General features: G+C 28.8%; 2 protein-coding genes across 12 annotated transcripts in view; both read right to left on the bottom strand.

Moving 5' to 3' along the window:
- Window positions 1-12,904, bottom strand: part of LOC118446781 (putative G protein-coupled receptor No18) — a 43,858-nt gene extending 30,954 nt beyond the window's left edge. For 7 of the 10 annotated variants that reach the window (XM_035877846.2, XM_085656151.1, XM_085656150.1 and 4 more), the window contains exon 1: window positions 12,038-12,904. The gene's annotated coding sequence lies outside the window, so the exon portion shown is untranslated. The remainder of the gene's footprint in view (window positions 1-12,037) is intronic. The other 3 variants (XM_085656149.1, XM_035877841.2, XM_035877840.2) reach the window with 3 other exon arrangements.
- Window positions 10,654-19,947, bottom strand: Gen (XPG-like endonuclease). 2 transcript variants are annotated; one of them, XM_085656147.1, is made up of 7 exons: window positions 19,664-19,947; window positions 19,223-19,499; window positions 18,877-19,163; window positions 18,648-18,809; window positions 18,408-18,573; window positions 17,137-18,326; window positions 10,654-10,904 (listed from the first exon to the last, which is right to left on the bottom strand). In XM_085656147.1, exons 1-6 carry the CDS (start codon window positions 19,819-19,821, stop codon window positions 17,142-17,144), a joined length of 2,235 nt encoding a protein of 744 aa, XP_085512273.1. In that variant the 5' UTR covers window positions 19,822-19,947; the 3' UTR covers window positions 10,654-10,904; window positions 17,137-17,141. The 2 variants fall into 2 exon arrangements, with proteins under 2 accessions (XP_085512273.1, XP_035733716.2); XM_035877823.2 differs by lacking the exon at window positions 10,654-10,904 and having other exon boundaries at window positions 17,075-18,326.
- Window positions 19,948-20,117: the final 170 nt, after the last annotated feature.

A 20,117-nucleotide genomic window follows, 5' to 3' on the forward strand; every position in this document is an offset into this window, starting at 1 on the left:
TACCGTATACTCATCAACTAAATTCCAGTTGGTCGATACAACCAACAACAAGGTACCAACTAATCAGGACCACTAGTTTCTATTCTATTTTGTGAAATACATTCATGAGAATTCATCGAGATACTAGTAGAAGCAAGAAAGGAGTAAGAAGAGGAGAGAGAGAATTCCTAATCGACATATCTGTTTCTATATTCTATCGACCGTGTTCGAATTTGAGTAGAATTGGACGATGTAATATTAATTAATCTTTTTATTTTATCGTAGTCGATATCATTTAAAAACAATATTAAACTATATGATCATATTAAACTTTTCTTTACTTATATTCCGTAGATAGATTTATCTTTTAAGAATTATTTGTATGAATCATAGATATTTCATTCAAAAATTTTAACCTAAACAGCACGGAAAACATGCAAAATTCTTCCCTGATAAATTTTACCCAACGGTGTGTATCAGTTTTGAATGGAAAGCAGTCATTTCGATTAAGCGCTACTGAATTCCATAGAATTTTTCAATTTTCCTTGTACGCAAAATTGAACAACGGGACTCGTTAATCGCATCGACACATCCCTACAATAAAATCTGGGATATTTGATTTTTATATATTAGAGAATCATGGTTTGCAGGAAACGGTAAAAAAGATCGATAAATAAAATTAATTGGAAAAAATACATATATAGGTAATAAATAAATAAATACATAAATAAATAAATACATACATACATAAATACATGCATACATACATACATGCATACATACATACATACATGCATACGTGCATAGAGGCATGCATATATACATACATATATATATGTATACGTGCATACATACATGCATAGATATATGTATCCACATGAATTTGTATTTTTAAATGAAATTGATTTTACGACGCAAACGATTACTAAGCTTTATGCTTTATCAAACGTTTGATCGATATAGCGAACTCGAAAAATACGCGAATAAGTTTAACAGAATGATGAATATAGAAAAGTCGTCGCTAAAATGTGCTGACGTATAAATTCAAATTAATGGAGAGCGTTTCGAGCATTAATGAAGGCGACAATTGAAATAAAAGGAAATTTCTCCTCCTCGAATCGTCAAACTCCTAAATTTTGGTAACATCAATGAGAAGAGAATAACAACAAGAGGCTGGATGTATGTAAGTTCGTATGTATGTAAATTAAAATGTGTGGCCATTATTTATGGATGATGACAACATCACAAAACAAGTCGACTGTACAATCTCAGAATTTCTTTCATGTTTTCTACAACGTCGAGACAACGATAGACAAGAGAAGAAAAGAGAAAGGTATATGCGAAAGAACGTAATGATTGTAAATGTACATATATACGTATCCACACAGTATGATATGGACGAATGAAATTTCGCTAATTCATACATGATTCTCTCATCCAGCATCACTGATGATACCGTGCGTTTAACCATACATTCGAAGCGTTGACGCTTATTTATCATAATAAACGAGCAAAGTTAATTATTTCACTGTGCTTTTCTACATATTATCCTGAAATGATCGTAAAATTTCTTTACGAATGAAATGTGGTTAATAATAAAAAAAAACATATTTATAAATAAAAATAAACGATCACTAGCAATTATATTAATTTCTACTTCAACTTAATAAGTACATTGTTGAACGTAAGTAATGCTTTCAACTTGTTATTTAATGAGCAACATCCTCCTTGAGAAAATGGTTGAAATTCGTAATTTTTTTTCTCAGAAATGATTGGTGGAAATGAAACGATTTTTTTTTTTTAATCAAAGATACATGTATTGTTAGCCTTAAATTATTAAAAAATATTGAAAAATAAAATTATGCAAAAAAAAAAAATACTTCCAGATGGATGTAAACCTTTAAAACGTCATATAAAAGTCTCACGGAAAATACAAGAGAAAATTTTTCTCAGAACCCTACGGCCCTCATTTCTCACTCTTTCTTTCCCCATTTCTCTCTCTCTTTCTCTCTCTCTCTTTCTTTGTCTGTCTGTCTCTTTTCTAGTCTATTTCTCTCTTATATACCTGTCTTACTTTCAGTGCCATACTCCTGCGCGTATTTTCTCGCAAGCTACGAAAAGATGCAGTTCGAACACTCCTCTACGTCATCGTTTCCGCATTGCAGACGAAGAAACAATATCAATGGTGCGTTGAAACAAGAAATGGAACCGTCCACGAAGTCCTTCTCGCCACTTGTGCGCGCACGTTATCGTGGATTAGAAATGTACAAAAGAAAAAAGGTGCTTTTCCAAACAGTGTGACTAGACGGAAGAAAAACAAATGTCGATAAACTTGTAAGCCGGTTATATGTAATGACGAATTTCATTCGACAATCTTATGAATTAACGATGATTTTTCCATTAACGTGGACCGAATGGTTAAAGTTTTCTATTTTTCTTTGTTTCTATTTCTTTTGTTTTTTCGTTCTTCTCGTGCACAGTGCATATATGCAGTGAGTACAATTTTTTTTCCAAGTTCTGATTACTTTCCCGAATACGGATTCTTTAACGAGCTTCTGTACTCTGTTAACAAATTTTTCAGTATAATTACAGTTCTTCTCTACAAACGCACTAACAGACATGTAATTTAATTACTCTGTAGTTTTTTAAATGCTCTAATGGTCGAAATTGCTCTTTTTGTTCGGATCAACTAACTATCGATACAAATACTGTATCGATATTTTCAAGTTTCAAAACTATGGGATAAATTATACAATGGATATACGTAAAAATAACAGGAAACGAAGTGAAAGAGAGAAAGAGAGAAAGAGAAAATAGATAAACAGGTGCTCAATTTTTTTTTTATAGATCCTTCAGAGTTTAAAAGCTATAGAAAGATGATACATGAAACATGATTCGAAATATAAACGAAGAAGAAAATATAAATGTCGAGTATAGGGTAAAAGAAAAGAAAAATTATCAAGTTTTGCGAACAAGATATGGTGGACTTTTAGAAAATAGAGCAATTGAAATCGATGTGAAATGAAAAGCGTCAGTTTCGATCTACGAATCTTCATCGATGTCTCTCGTTCTCTCGTATTCGTCGTAAAATCGAATGACTCATAAAAGCGATACGATTCAAAGTGAAAGTCTAAATAATGTGGAATACTGTTACGTTTTTTCTTTTTCCTTAAAATCAACTTCAATTACGTTAGGATACTCTTTAAAGCTTTTCGATTTTAATCTCTGTGTGTTTAAATACCTAAAAGTAAAACTTTACGATAGAATAAGTCTGTATTCGATTCAATATATTGTATATCTATAAATGGACAAATGCGTTCGTTAAAAATAACAGATAGAAGAATAAACATGAATTCATTTTCGTATTCGATATTTACGTCATGAATGGATTGAATCAATTCAATATTAATGCATGGTTTATTACATCGACGTCCATCACTTATTAATGTGATTAAGAGCAAGCGTAATGAAAGCCAAGTATTTCGTTAATGAACTTTCGTTAATATCCTTTTTCACGGCTACACGAATAAATCGATATCATTGTCAAATATTATCAAAGTTAAGTACTCTATCAACACTAGACACTATCACGTTCGGATAGGGTCTTTTTCGGATATTATCTATATTAGCTTAAGTTCGCGCGCTTACGTAATGTATTCTATACTTGCGAAATATTTCGAGTAGTATCGTAAAATCGATTAGAAATGATACGGAGAGGGAAAGAGAAAGAGAAAAAGAGAGAAAGAGAGAGAGAGAGAGAGAGAGAGAATCAAAGCGAATTACTGTAAGAAAAATGTCAAGATTAAATTGTCGGACACGTTATCTCGAGTAAGCTTTCCTTTAAAAATCCTCTAAAATATTTCCGATTAAGAACAGAATCTTTATGGAACGACTTTAAGGAAGTACTTACTTCGAAATAATGCTATAAAAAGGAAGATTGTGATATCGATCCCAAACAACTGATTATTCGTATGGTTTAGTAAGTCAGGAATACTTCGATATACCCTAACCATACATAGTGAGTTATAATACTCGGAAGTCTGCGAATGATGGATTTTCTTGCATCGTCTTAATTCTTTTCACGATCGATAGATATCTGAAAATTTAACCGATATCGTATCAAAATCTGTAAGCAGCTTTCTCTTTATGATTCTCAAGTTATCGTCTCGAGTTCGTTTTGAAAAAAAAAAAAACAAAAAACAAGAAATAGGAATAGAACGAATGATTCGTAATGGGATTTAAAAAAAGCACTTCAATAAGTCTAGTGAGGCAAGTCGATGTTGGATTTTTCCGAAACTTCAGAAATCACATATGTGTATGAAATTGGTGAAGTTTCACGTAGCGATCCTTTTATTTACTATTTTCTAACTCTTCTCTCTTTCTCTCTCTCTCTCTCTCTCTCTCTCTCTCTCTCTCTCTCTTTCTTTCTTTCAGTCATTCGGTCGATTTCTAAGTTCAATGAAAAATTTGATATTGTGGAAAATTCATAAGAGATAGCGTAATCTGAAAAGTGTAAATACGTGCGTAAAGATCACGATACACATAATCACACACACACACATACACAGTCTTTCTATTTATCGTTTAGATCGATCGATCGCATGAACATGCATAAACAGATTGCAAGAATTACTCAATAAATTTTAATATCAAGTAGTCATTACACGAATTCGTAGTAACCAATTATTCCTTAATTATTGTATATTTGATAATTAAATTTCTCAAGATTCTTCATTGCTGGTAAGAATTTCTCCATGGGTATAAGATTTCGTGTTTAAATTTCATTACGAATTCAATGTATGTTCGCCTTAATACAAGCTTCTAATTGAGTGAAAATGGGTTAAATTTATAGAAAGAAAAAAAAATTTATAAAAAGAAAGACAGAACATATATCACATGGATTTGGGAAAATTAATCGTTGAAGTTAAACTAACGCAAATTATGTCCTAATTACTAATTTGCTTAAAAATTATATTCCTAGTGCCAAAAGAAAGCAGGCTTGTGTTATATGGAGCAGAAAGAAAGAAAGGAAGAAATAAGGAAAGCTCAAATACGTGGGCTTGAGGGTTTTAAGCTATGTAAAAGGGATGACGGACGTGTTGTTTCTTTGACGGGCAATGAAAAATTTGTTCTCCATCCAGACATCCAGGTAATTAAGGCTGGCCGTTCGCTGCATGTAATGTTTTCAAAAGACTTAAAATGAAAAAAACATAAGCATATAAGTAGTAATGCCTACTAGGAAAATCAGCATAAATCAATTTTCACGACTTTACGTAGAAAATGTCGCGATATTATGATGGCTCATCAGCTGATTTCTCTCTCTCTCTCTCTCTCTCTCTCTCTCTCTCTCTCTCTCTCTCTGTTTCTCTCTGTTTCTCTCTGTCTCTTTCTATCTCTTTCTATCATGAAACCTTATTAATCATGCAAATGACAGGTTTCGGTCAAAATAATGACGACGCATTCCATAAAACGATGCATCGTGAACTTTTGTTTATAATGACTATGAATTAAATGGAAAAAAAAAAGAATTGATAAGTAAAATTTTCGTAGACGTACATTTCTTTAACCGGTCATTTTATTTTTAGTAGCATTGTCCCATGTAAAGCTTCAATTTAAAATCTTTCGTTAATTTCTTAACTAAGCAAAGTCGATTTAAAATAACACTTAAAAAAAAAAAAAGAAATTGCGACGAAAGAGGAATTTACTTTTCTAAGAGAAAATTAAAGAGATAAAAGAAAAAGAAAAATATTTTTCCTTTTCAATCTCTAAATCAACTATTTAAATCCATTTAACTTTATCTTTCTATCTAAATAAATGTTTTAACCTTAACGATGATTAGATGAAATTTATACGATAATTACTAACTAAATAGTAGCTCTTGTTGATCCTCTTTATTTATGTTTCCACGACATTATTCTGATACGTTAATTCAACTTCACGATTAAGGATAATGAATAGCATTTCGAATGATTCGCCTAGGCGAATACAACAATGGATAAAAGAGAAAAATCTTGATTTATCTTCGGATAGGGAATAAATGACATTAACAAAGTGGTCACAAAGTTTTCGGGAATATTAAATCAAAAGTTAACTCAAAAGCAAGAATCTTCTCATACTTCTTCTGTTGAATTTTTTATCTTTATCTTAGATTATACAAAAAGTACAGCACCATACGATAATATCAATCAAATATACGATAATATTAAATTATTCAATAAATTAACAAATTTATTATCAATCTGTTCTCTTTTTTTCCACCTTTTACTCATATAATTATTGATCTCGTTTCTTTTAACTTACTGAAAATTCATTTCAGAGAAAAAGTGACGAACATACCACTCTTTGATCTTTCTGCCTTTCTCTCATACATGACATTAGTGAATTTTGAAGAAAGAAAAAAAGAATAATTTGCTAGAGAATAAGAAAGAAAGAAAGAAAGAAAGAGAGAAAGAATGAAAGAAAGAAAGAAAGAAAGTTCCTTGATTCTTTGAGCGTACAACTAGACCGAAAGAACGCGTGTCAACTAGACCGAAAACAGAAAAGGAAAAAAGGAAAGATTTTAACACTATACCGTTTAGCAATGTAGCCTTTTTTCGTAGGAAGCTAAGCGAAGTGAATAAGTACGATGGAATTAAATGGCAAAAAAACAAAGTATGAACTGGAATACGAAGGAGTCGTCAACGACATCGTTGGACTCGAAAATATACGGTAATGTAATATCATGATTTTTCAAAGAGGAAAAGAAGAAGAAGAGAGAGAGAGAGAAAGAAAGAGATAGAAACAAGGAGAAAAAATCCAATGAATGGAGAAATGAGAAGTACATAATAAATGTTCACTGAATTTTTCTTCAACCATGCAACTAATTTGATTCATTTTTCTTTTTTCCTCGTTTTGATTGTGATCCCCATTGAAACTCATTTCGATCCTACAATTAATCGTCTCGAACACGATCAACGTTCAATTTTCATCGAATCGGATATCTTTTCCCTTTTTTTTTAGTACCTTCGCTTTTCCACAACATTTAAGATAAAAAACGCGCTCGACGAACGAGGACTCCGATTACCAGAAAATGCACGTCGTTACGTAGGTCAGGCTCAGTGTAATAAGAACGACGATAACGAGATTTACACAGTTAGGTGGTAACGGGATAGCGAGTGGTCCAGACTATTAATCTTTTTTTCTCTTTTGTCCTCTCGATCAATTACGAGAGTTCGTTCACTGAATACGTTTTTTGTTCCTTCTCTTTAACGTCAACGTTATGACGAGATGTTTAATTATTTGAAAACGTCACTTTCTATTATGTAACATGAAATAAACAAGCCTGCAGATATTATCGAATCCATTTTCAAATTTGCTTCTTGATAATAAATACGATCAGGTTTTGTCGTCTATAAGAAATTTAATTTGGTATTCGTTCGGTGTTAATGTAAATACCGTTAGCATAAAATTGTTCCTGGAGTATTATTCTCTCTCTCTCTCTCTTTCTCTCTCTCTCTCTCTCCCTTTCTCTCTCCCTCCTTTTTTCTCTGTTCCTTTTTCAAGTACCCACGTAGCACTATCGTGATCATAAATTAGGACATTCCACGGATTCTAAAATCCACGATGCCGAATTCAATTGAATTTAAGTAATACGTATTTTTCTCCTTTCCACTGTTTTATGCCAAGCACAACGTGTCTGTTGTTTCGTTCCTTAATTACACATTGTTCTCTATTTGGGATGTAAGATATGAACTTGGTGGAAATATGATATTCATCGTTAGTATTTTAAAATGAATACGAAATTGTCTGTTTCATTTGGAAATGTTCCGATTTTTTAAAGAATAAGTGTAACATGAATAAGGGATGCCGTTAAAATGATTGATTATTGATCTCCATACATCATCGAACAATATTTATCGAATGATTACTTTTCTTACATTATTTCATAAATTTTATGTATCGATTTCAACGTATTTTTTATTTATTATACCAATGATTTTTATTTGAATGAAATATGCATCAGATTATCCTCAACGATTAAAAATATATTCTTCTATTCCTAATTGATTAACATGTGTTTCATTAGAATTCTTCTATACTTAGGATACACAAGTTGAGAATATTTCAAAGAGTATTGTCAGATATTATATATATATATATTAATATTATGTGTATATATACGTATATACACATATCTATCAAAAAAAAGAAAAGATAGATTTGATATATATATATATTCTATGGATGTAATACAGAAAAAGTTTTCATCTTTACAATTTCATCAGAAAATAAATATTTTCTCACATTTTTGCTTATAGAAAGTTTGCCGCGAGTAATACTTCTCTAAAACTTTCACTTATTTATCGGAAAACTTTTGTATAAAATACATAAGTGTTCTATTGTGTTTCAACATATAGTAATATTACAAATCTTATAACTTACTCGATGTAATAATTAAAATCCTCTTCGATGTTGCACAATGGTCCAATGAGAATGTCGTTCATCGATTGTAAATAACGATATCGACGTTCAAGAACTACGCAAATAAGATAGACTTATCGCGCTTAATAATATATTTGATTGAACGTGAATCATGATCCGAATCACGTGTCGTGCAAAATTCTAACAGACTTTCGAATGATTAAAATTTTTATCACTGTAACGAAAAACAGAGTGTGAAATTTTCAGGATGATAATGAAATTTTGATCGATAATATCTTATTGCTCATATGATAATTAACGAAGGAATATTATAAAGGATAAATGATTGTTTATTAAATCGTACACATTGTAAAATGATGTTCCGATAAAAAGGAGTTACACTAATTTCGTTCGATATGATAAATTTTTTCTAATACATATATATTTTTTTTTTATTATCGTAAAATAGGCACTGTTCACTAATCAAGATAAAAATTATTGATAACGAAACTTTTTTGTTTATACTTAGACTACTTTTCATTGACTATATTTCACGAAAGAAAGTTTATAAAATAATTATAACGGGAAAAAGTTGAGTTTAATTGGATTATTCTTTGGATAAAAAAAAAACTCCGTTTATATTTCGATGTCATTTATATCTAATGGAGTTTAAAAGTCACCAACTTAAGAACGACTACAGGGGATATACAGAAGGAGTATGTTTTCGGCTCGGCGGTCGCGCGCGTACTGAAAATCCCAGAAACCACCCCCATCGACCCTACTGTTCGCTCCCGTTTCCATACAGATAGCGGACTATATTATGTTCACAAAACGCATCATATTTATGCTTGCGATTTAAAATGTTCAACTTTTATAAATGAAAATTGAATAACATTTTTTTTATTGTTACTTTAATCTCTCTTTTTTATAATATGTTCGAGGCATAAGACGATTTGAAATCAAATTGAATTTAATCGAAATCCTTTCGTTGCTAATAAATTAATTGTTATAATTAATGTTTCATTATTTTTCATTTTTATATTTCTTTTTTTATCTAAAAACATATTGATAATTTCCTACGTGAAGAAAATGAAATAAATTCTAGACGAAAGTCCAAATAAATTTCCTATTTATCATTTCGATTTTTATAAGTGAAAAGTGGATCGATCAAAAGTACATAACAATAAATGTTTTATCAAAAATCAAACAATAAGAAAGACAATCGATACGATTCTCACGTTATCACGTCCATCTTGTGATATGTATTTCATTTATATCATATTGAAAATTATATAATCATATTACCAAATAATATCAAAGCGAAATGTTGATCCACTAAAATATTTAATAAACATTTGATTTATTGATATTTCCAATAATTACTTTTCTCAGTGACAAAGGAAATATGTTTAAACTATAATCATGCGTAATCAATATGCCTATTATTTACAATCTTTATTGATTAATTTTTTATGTTCTTATGTAATATTATTTTTTCGAATATGCACTTTAAGTGAATCGAAATAGATAAATATTTACATTGGTTTGTTATTGTACTGTGAAAAAATCATACAGATAGAAAAATAAAATAAAGGGATTGAATATGAAAAATAATTAATAAAGTCGCCGGCTTATCGAGTCAATGCCGTTGCATTCAAGAGGAAATGCAAGTCAAATGCATTATCAAGTGCGGCTTCAACAAGATTGCAATAAACCGTGATAAAAACACGATGTCCAATATAATTCTATTTCCATTGAAGACGTCTTTCTTCCAATTAAATTAAGATATACGAGTTTTTTCCCTTCGATTGAGAAAGAGAGCTCTGTTAAGACTGTTCACTATTTTTTTTTCGAAGTGTATGTAACTTCAGTGACAAGTGTAGACAAAATTGTACTGGCGCTGTGTCGTATCTAGCACAAATCACCGCAAAATGTTTGTCATCTTAAAATATACGATTTTACTGCTATATTTCAAATTTTGAAAAATTAAAAAAAATTTTCTTTTTAATTTTAAAAATGTATTGTTTCTCCATCATAGACAAATAAAAATTCTTAACTTTAGATATTGTTTATATTATATTGTATCTAAACATCAATTAATAAATTTTTCAAATATCATTAATATCAAGTTTCGCTCTTTAATCTTTATAATATTATATGAAAAAAAAAACGAAGATTAGTAGAGAAAGAGAAAAGAAAAGAGGAAAAAAGTAAGAAAATTAGTAGAGAAGTAGAGAAGGATATAAAAAGAGGAAGAGAAGTTCAACCCTTGGCAATCTAGTCTGGAAAAGAATAGGAAGAGAAAGAAAATAAAAGGAAGCTGGTAGATGCTACAGAACGCATACGAATGTAAAAACGATGGAACTCGGAACAAAAGTTAGACATCTCGAAGATCTCTTCATCCGCGCTATACCAGAGCTCGATTTTTCTTAACTGAAGGAAGGAAATCCTCTCAAGGGGGGACTCGAAAGCTCTACACAATACTGAAAGAAAACAGTCCGCCCAATTGCTCTCAAAGTTGCCACCTGAAAGACATTAGAATAATTAATCTAGAATAATTAATCTAGAATAAACTATTATATGCATCTATTCTACCGATAATATTTGTGTAGCATTAGATTTCGATAGAACATAAGTAATACCGATCTAGGTCTCACCACATGAACCGTGCTACATTTGGAGACGCATTTATAGCTTTCCATACAAAGATCTAAACCAATGTGTATTCAATACGGTTAATTTTAAATCGATAATGGCGAGATATATTTCTTGTAGCTATATTTTTCATTACCGTTTTCATAACTCATCTGTATCACGAATATTACTGTTAATTTCATTTTCAAATATTCGTGATATAAGATACAGAAGGAAACCCTAATATACCTGGAAAATAAGAACCTCATCTCTTTGGATTGAAACTGATTACCACATTTTCGAGAGATAAATTTTTGCAGCGTAAGAGAAATTGGAATTATTATTTGGAATATATTAATTGCTGAAAATCCTGAATTAAAAATGAATTAACTTATTCCCAGGGTCTACGGGCTGCGATTTTATTGTACAAGTTTTTTTTTTATTTTTTATTTTTTATGTTTTATTTTTATTAATGAATCTACTCGATTTTTTTTTTTCAAAAGCAATGACTGCTCGACGTTTTTATTTTAAAGCAATAACTCTATTGAAACTTTATTTATCAACAAAATCGATTCAATATTTAATTAATTTTCCTAGAAAAACTTAATGAAAAATTTTTGAATGCTCATTTTTACAAGCGATTACTGTAATTATTAAAAAAAATATCATTCAATTTCGCTTATAATCCAGAGACTATGCATTGCAAATGTCTTCTTGCTTATTCTTTATTAGAACTCGTTAATATCAATTCTTTACTACTTTCGCGAAAGAAAAATATTTAATAATCCATTGGAACATTAAATTTATAAATAATTATAAAGGCGTATAAAACAAGAGGACCTTATTCTTAGCTCATAAATATATAAAAAAATAAGAAACTATTTACGAGTAAATTGTCAAAGAAAATTACTTGTGATCACTCAATGCTCTTCTCCTAATAAATTATAATCAATCACTTATATCAATTCGAACCTTTTATCTTTGATATGAATGAGTGACCGGAGGAATTTAAAAGTTTACTTACTACTTTAGAAGTTCTGCGAATCTTCAAAACACTTGTCCACGATTTAGATCGAAATTAAGACTGGATAATTCGTAAGCGGTTGAAAATGAGACAGGTTGACATCGATGTTGTTTGATATCTTCTTCAGTGACGCACTGTCTCTAATACGCGATAGTTATATTTTAACGGATGCTCACTGAATTTACTTCACGATATTCTATTATCATTGACGAATACAATCTGTGCTACTGTTCAACAAGCGAAAACTTTATAAACAAATATTGTCTCTAACGATTGCATTGTATGCAATCAATGCAAGTTAACTTATTGTTTAAAATGCAAAACGTAAGTGATTGAACACTGCTTCTACTTCGCGATTTTTAGTTTTAACAATGCAAACACTCGATTACATCATTGGTTTGTGCACGATTGCTATAATGTTTTTAAACAGAAAAATTCAACATTATAATATAAAGTTAATATTATGATATGAAATAGTATACTTCGAACACGTTCCAAATTGTTTAAATAATTCTAAAATAATCAAAAGTATAATTTATTTAACGTATCCGTTTGGAAAGAGATTGCTTTGATGTTATGAAAAAGAAAACTGTTTCGATAATAGTAAAAGTAAGTGAAAAATTTGTTTTTATTTATGCAAATAAATAACAACCGCACGTTCAAATTGTAACTCTATTTAAATATTAATTTAATTCTATTTTATATTTAATGCATGTTTTGAACCATGAAATGTTTTATTAAATGTGGTATTGTTTAAATATTCATTATATTACGCTCACATTTTAAATCGTTTAAATAATTCTAAAATAATCGAAAGTACGGTTTATTTAAGTTTACCCGTTGGGAAAGAGACTGATTCGATGTTTACTCGACGGAGTGCAAAAGAAAACTGTTTTGGTATCAGTCAAAGTCATTGAAAAGTTTGTTTTTATTGATATAAACACGGATTTATTGCTTAAATATTGGTTTATTATGTTTATATATCTTAATCGAAAATATGAAGTATTCAAGTTAAGTTTAAGATTTACACGTATCGAAATTTTAATTATTAAGTATTTTATATTATACGTTCGTTATAATGTTGTTAAAAATATTCTATTGTTTAACTATTAATTAAATACAGTTCACATACCTCGTACATTTAATATTTAAATGTTAGAGAAATAATTTAATTTATTATTCATTCCCACCCGAATTCATAATTTATGTTTATCCAAAGATCAACTTTTATGTATTTTATATTAATTACATAGATAATCTTACGATCTTTGTAATGTTATTAAAAATTTCCGGTTGTTTAAATATTAATTTTATTATACTGTACATTAATGAGTGTCTAAATAATTAAAAAATTGTGAAAATTATAAAGTATTGAAGTTTGGTCGTATGGAAAAAGTGATCTTTGATGTTTAAACATCAGTATGTAAAAAAAGAACAGACGGTATAACTAGCAAAATCATCTGAAAGTTTGTTTTTATTGATATTAAATGAAGGACACGTTTTCTAGTTCAAAAATTTACGTTTAGTAAGATAATAAATTAAAATTATTTTCTATTTAACATGATTTTTTTCAAAGAAAATAAAGCTTTTTCAAAAGTTCTAAAAAGCCATGTCCACGCTTAAACCTTCATCTTTAAAATGAGATTTTGTTTATCAAAATCGTTTAAGAATTATGCCTGTACTGATTGTGATGTAAACCATTATAAAACCAAGAACGATGAAGAACTTATAGAATTCTGAAAATGAAATGAATTATGAATTCTGAAATGAAAATAATCAGGAACATATTATTAATAATAATAAAAATAACAATAGTAATAGTATTCTTATTAGTAGTAAGTAGTACTAGTAAGTAATAGTAATAACTAGTAGTAGTAAATAGTAATAATGACTAATAGTAGTAAGTAACAATATAATAATTGCCTTAACAAAATTAGTCAAGAATATCAATAATAGCTGACCGCAGAATTTCCATGATTTAGATTATAAAACTGTAAATATTTTGTAATCCAAATTATTATTGTGATTTGTGATTATAAAATTGTAAATATTGTATTCAATCTCTAAGTCGCTGAGACATACTCACTTTCGTTCAATTGAATAGGCCTGGTGTGAAGAATCGTGTAGTTGCAATTTATCGATATTTAAATAACGGGAGAATCATTGTCATCGATCATATGGATTCAAATTTACACCAGAACACTGTTTGGCAGTGAATTGTACAGCAACCGGAGAAATATGTGTAGCTCGTTATTTGTTGCAAAATTGACAAACCATTCTCATCATGGTAATATATATTATATCGAATAAACCAATTTCATGAATTTTATTCATAATTGGTTATCCATCCCACAAAAGGTGCTGCTCTGTTTGATCAAAAATTATGATAAAATACCTATGATTCTAACTGAAGATTTCAACATTAATTTTACATCAATTGAAGCGCGAGTCCTAATTGAATTTCTTAATTCGAAATTCAACTTGTATATGAATAATAATCCAACAGTGTCAATTAAAAAATCTAGGATTGCGATCAACGCGGTATTCATAAGATATTTAAATAATCTGAAATCTACAATTTATATATCATATTTTAATTACCATAAGTTAATAATCTTTGTATTGGATTATAAGAGAATGGACACGTTCAAAAAATAATAGTATGTGTAAAGAAATATTGAATAAAGAAATATATAAAGTTAATATAAAAATAGTATATATAAATAAACATCATTACATTAAATTGAGATATTTTTATGAAAAAATGAATATAGAATTAAACTGATTTTACAAATTTTAAAAGCGTGGTGACCACATATCCATTTTTTTCAAGCAAAATGTCAGAAACAACGTCTGCGTTAATAGTGAGTCCGAGTATAATCCTTGACCGATTTTGATGAACAAGTTTTTATTTTAAAAATGAAGATTTAATCGAGGATATGACTTTGTTGATTTTTTTTTTTAAATAATATTTGTATACATAAACTATTTTCAAAAGACACCAGCATAATTTTTTTCAAAAAAGATAAAACTTTTTCAAGTCGTCTAATAGAAATAAACTGAAACGTTTTACCGATTGAGAATAGCATATCAATAACGTTGTAGAATTTATAAGGGATTAATCAGGTATGTATTGACCATTTTTTTTTACGAATTGTCAGTAATGCTAACAAAGACAGCGAAATAAAATGCTAAGATAAATTTGATAAATTTTCTTCTTTCATTTTTATCGTTTACAATAGTGATCATTGTTATAAAATGAGAACTATGACAATTAAAAAAATAAATAAGTTATAATATATAACATTTTTTCTCAATTTGAAAATAATCACTTATTATTTCGTAAAAAGACAATCAAATATGAGAAGTTACGATTATGAAAATAAATTTTTGAATAGTTTAAAAACGGTACCAGAATTTTGTTGATCGCTAAAAAGCACCTCCCCTGCACAGTGGGAGGTCGCTTGAAATCCTCTAGGATCTGATGACAGGATGTGATTGAATTGAAATCGAGTAACAAAATACCGATCAGATCGATTAATAATTAACATTATTTTTGATTAAATTATGAAGACAAAGAGATCAAGAGAATAATGAGAAAAGAGAGGATAATCGTAAAGATCCATCGTGATTAGACTAGCAATATTTGACTTATCATTAAGTAAACGAGAAATTGAAGTTGTTCGATAAAATAAAAAATCAAATGATCGTTATATTATATTAGTATCTATCATTTCCAAAAGTAAAAAAAAAAAAAAAAAAAAAACGAAAAAATATTTGAAGCTTATTTTCCTGCTCAAACGTTATAAAAAGTACGTATAATTGATTTTTCAAAATAAAAACGTTGTATCAGAGTATACTATATTTACTTTTCGTTTGTTAATAATCAAAAATTATCCATCACTTCTTTTTTAATTGATTTATTATATTATGCCAAAAATAATAATTAATTATTATAATAGTATTATAATTTAAAATTCCATTAAAATCGATTGATTGTTAATAGAGTTTACTTGCCTTTGAAATAGAAATGGCCGAGAATTACTATATCAACAAATATTATGATAAAATTATATTATAGTAAAACTATATCAACGTAACATCTAATCGATGTTATTGATATATAATTACATTTTCATTTTAACTTCCATTGAAACTCAAAATCGTCGATCTGAAAGATTTTTCTATTACAAAATCATTTAAAAATGTCACCTTGATGATCAGTGAGAATTCGGTATATTCGGCGAGGAGTCGATACATTGTCTAAGAACTCGGTTTGTCACTATGGATTAAATTTTTACATGGAAGCTTATAGAGCCTTTCTTGTATTGTACATCTTCTTTCTTACGGATGAGATAGGAAGAACATCCGCGAGCTAATTGGTGTGCTAGACGTGGGTTTTCGCGAGTTTAATTACGTCCCACTTTAAATCTTCTGGACTTTATTTTACTGCATGAAATTCGAAAAGCACGAATGATCGTACTTAATAATGTAGTGATTGAAGCTTCCGTTGTTATGACGGTTCTGCCATCCGTAAGCGAGGACTTATTATCCTCCAGTTGGTATTGGAACATGAATTCTCGATAAATGGCAAATCATCCCAATATCGCGTATTTTAAAATAGATTCATCGTTAATTCGCGAGTCTTCAGATACAACAACTTCCACGTAGCCGAGACCTGGGTCGATATTACTATCGGATGAATGGCTACATATTTCAGTGTCATTTCAAAATCTTTTCTATCACATTCTGACTAAATATTAAAGTACTAATAATACTTTACATTGCTAATAATAATACAAACATACATGTATATATATATGTATATATGTATATGTATATGTATATGTATATGTATATGTATACATATATATGAATGAGTGAAAATTGTTTTAAGAAAAGAAATGAAATAGATTATGATATGAATAAAGATTATTATTTTGCACAAAAGTCTGTAAAAATTTTTAATTAAATATATTTTTATAGATTTTTAATTAAATATATATGTATATATACAATATTATAATATTTGCCGTATAAAAATTCTTTAAAATTTTTTAACATTTAACATAAAAAATATATCTAAGTACAATACATACAAAAGCTATATATTTTCTATATCTGTTTCATTCATAAGAGCATCAAAGTCGAAACTACATCTTGCTATACTAAATCTTTTACTTTTTCTAGTAGTATCCTTTTTACATCTCCTTTGTATTCTTTCATATATTGGTACATAAGATTCTATATCATCAAATTCATCAGGAATATCGTTCATTGTACATTTTGTGATTGATACATCATGATCACATTTGATAGAGTCATATTTTGCACTTCCCATATCTTCAACAAGATCTTGATTACTCGTTGAAACGATTACGTTATCTGAATCATTTTTAATTATGTTAGAAATTTCATTATCTCTACATTCGTCTTGAAAATTATATCTATTACATAAACTATCTATTATCTCTGTCATATTTAAATCGGCATCCTCAGTTTCGCTCGTAAAATCTTCAGGAGAAAGCTCAAGAAACATTCTGTCTAATGTATTATCTAATTTTATATTAACTTTTTCTAATTCTAATACTCTTCTCATTTGAGGCGGATGTTTAACACCATCCTTTGAATATTTTACGAAATTGTGATCAATATTCTTGTTAACGTTATTCTCAACAGAATCACATCCTTGTTTAGATCTTTTCGGCGTTATACTCATTCTTTCAAATGATTCTTCTAATGATAATGGTCGATTTTGCAAGATAAACTCATCGATCTTTCTATTATTTTTATCTTCGACAAGTTTTTTCTTAGTTTTTCTTTGAGACTTTTTCGCGTTACCTTCTTCGATGGTATTAATATTTTTATCTTTAATTAGCTTTCGTTGCCGTTTATTGGCAGTTCTTTTTGGTGGTTTCTTTTTATTCTTTTCCGTTTCAAAAGATTCAACTAAGTCTGGATAACATTTCAAGACGATGTCTTGTGGCTCGATAGTTACAAGTTCATTATTTGTAATATCGTCACTGTTATTTTCTTTATCTGACATATCATAGTACATTTTTAATTTCTCTTTTATACCAGTAGTATCTGTCCATATAATTTCATAACTGGCGATAGATTTTATATTCCGTACTTTCTTTATCTTTTCAGGTATAAATAAATTATTTATCGACAAATACATATCAGAAGAAATATTTGGTAGATAACGTAACTGCCATCTTGTTACTAAAGGAAAAATTTTGTCAAATGCATATTGTGGATCCCAACTTAAATATTTATCAACAAAATCCTGAAATAATTATTCCTTATATATTTATTTACATGTTAGATCTAATGATGTCATTTTTGTAAAAATGATATTACAACTTACAATATATTTATCTATTTGTGGCTGTTTCCATTCTAAATCTAATTTGGATGGTACAAAATGTTTTCGAATAAGAAATTCATCTATGAGTTCTTGATCTGGAAAATCCTCTTTAAGACGAGTCTTTTTTATAATTTGTATCTCATTTAATATAAGTGCTCTTTTCTCTCTGTTAAGTATAATAATGATTTATTTATATTACAGATGAATTCTAATTAAAAGAATACAAAATAAAAGTCTTACTTATATGTATCTTTGCATTTAATAACAGTACCGCATTCTATGCAACCTGATTTTGTATGTTTGTGTAACTTTCCTGAGTGACCACATGATGTACATAAATTAGGATTTATTAAATCTGCCTCCATTTTTTCAAAATTCGTATCAGTACGCCAACATTTTATTCTAAAAAATATTATGTTCTTTGCCAAATGTTAATGTATCAACTGTAATTTAAAAATATAATCTTTACCTTTCTAAAACACAAGAATCGTTGACAGTTTTAAAATATTTCAAAGCTGCCTCTTTTCCTACACCATTTACACCTTCATTATAATCACACCCGCATAATAAAGCAAGTGCTATCATTTTATTTCTTCCTAAATTTAATGTATTTTCTATTTTTTCTATACTATACTCATCAACAGCACCACTAGTACCAGATCTATTTCCTTGAGCGCTCATACAAAAATTTCGATATACAACTTTTGCGCCATATAAAAAACAATCACTATCCTGACTTATACAACCATCGACAAGCTAAAAGAATATAATGAACAATCTAATCTATAGAAATAAATTAGTTAAGAATTACTTACACCATCCTCATTTAAATAAGCACACATAGCTTCAGCTTCACCTTCACTTTGTACACATGCTATACCCATATATCTAAGTAGCTCTTTACATTCATTAAGAATTCTATTAAAATTAGTTCTTCCCCCTGTCCTAGAAATCTTTCTTTCCTGAAATCCAGCTCGAACATTATTTCTTTTTTCAATAGTTTTGTGTTTCAATGTTGGTGCTTTCCCTTCTAATACAAATACTGGTATTATTCCTTGTGTAAGAAGAAATGCTGTACGAAAATATAGATTCCTATAACAATGCAAATTAACGTACTTAAGGAAATCCATTGCGTTGTAATAAATTTAATTTTATACATTAATTTTATAAATAAAATTTCAATAGAATACATTAAAAAATAATATAATATTCTTATTATTTATAAATGTAGCATTATCAAGTAATATTATGCATACCTAAGATACATTTTTGGTTGAATGTTATTATCGGTGATGCTTTGACTATCTACTATCCAACAACTCAAGTCAATTGCTATAACTTTTCCTTGAAGTTCGAACAACGGCTTTCTCTCGCATAAAGGCGATAAAATATTCCAAAGATCTTTTACACCCATTGTTAACAATTCAGTTCAAAATTCATAAACACTTACGAAACGTACGCAGAGTTCCGTATAAACAATGAGATGGCGCACCTAGCGGTAGTATCTCGAATTAAAATTAAAATTTTTACAATTCGAAATTATTATTGATTATATGTTTTACGTGATAACGTGTTATTACATAACTTATATTTAAACGAGAAATTTAATTTATACAAGTATGATTCGCAAAAAAAGAAAAAAGAAAAAAGAAATTAATTAAAAATTTTGACGTAAAAATTTCGTTAATATCGATGGAGTACGATACGATC

Source organism: Vespa mandarinia, chromosome 3 (genome assembly GCF_050613455.1).
Source record: "Vespa mandarinia isolate Hongniang chromosome 3, ASM5061345v1, whole genome shotgun sequence".
NCBI classification, from domain to species: Eukaryota; Metazoa; Arthropoda; class Insecta; order Hymenoptera; family Vespidae; genus Vespa; species Vespa mandarinia.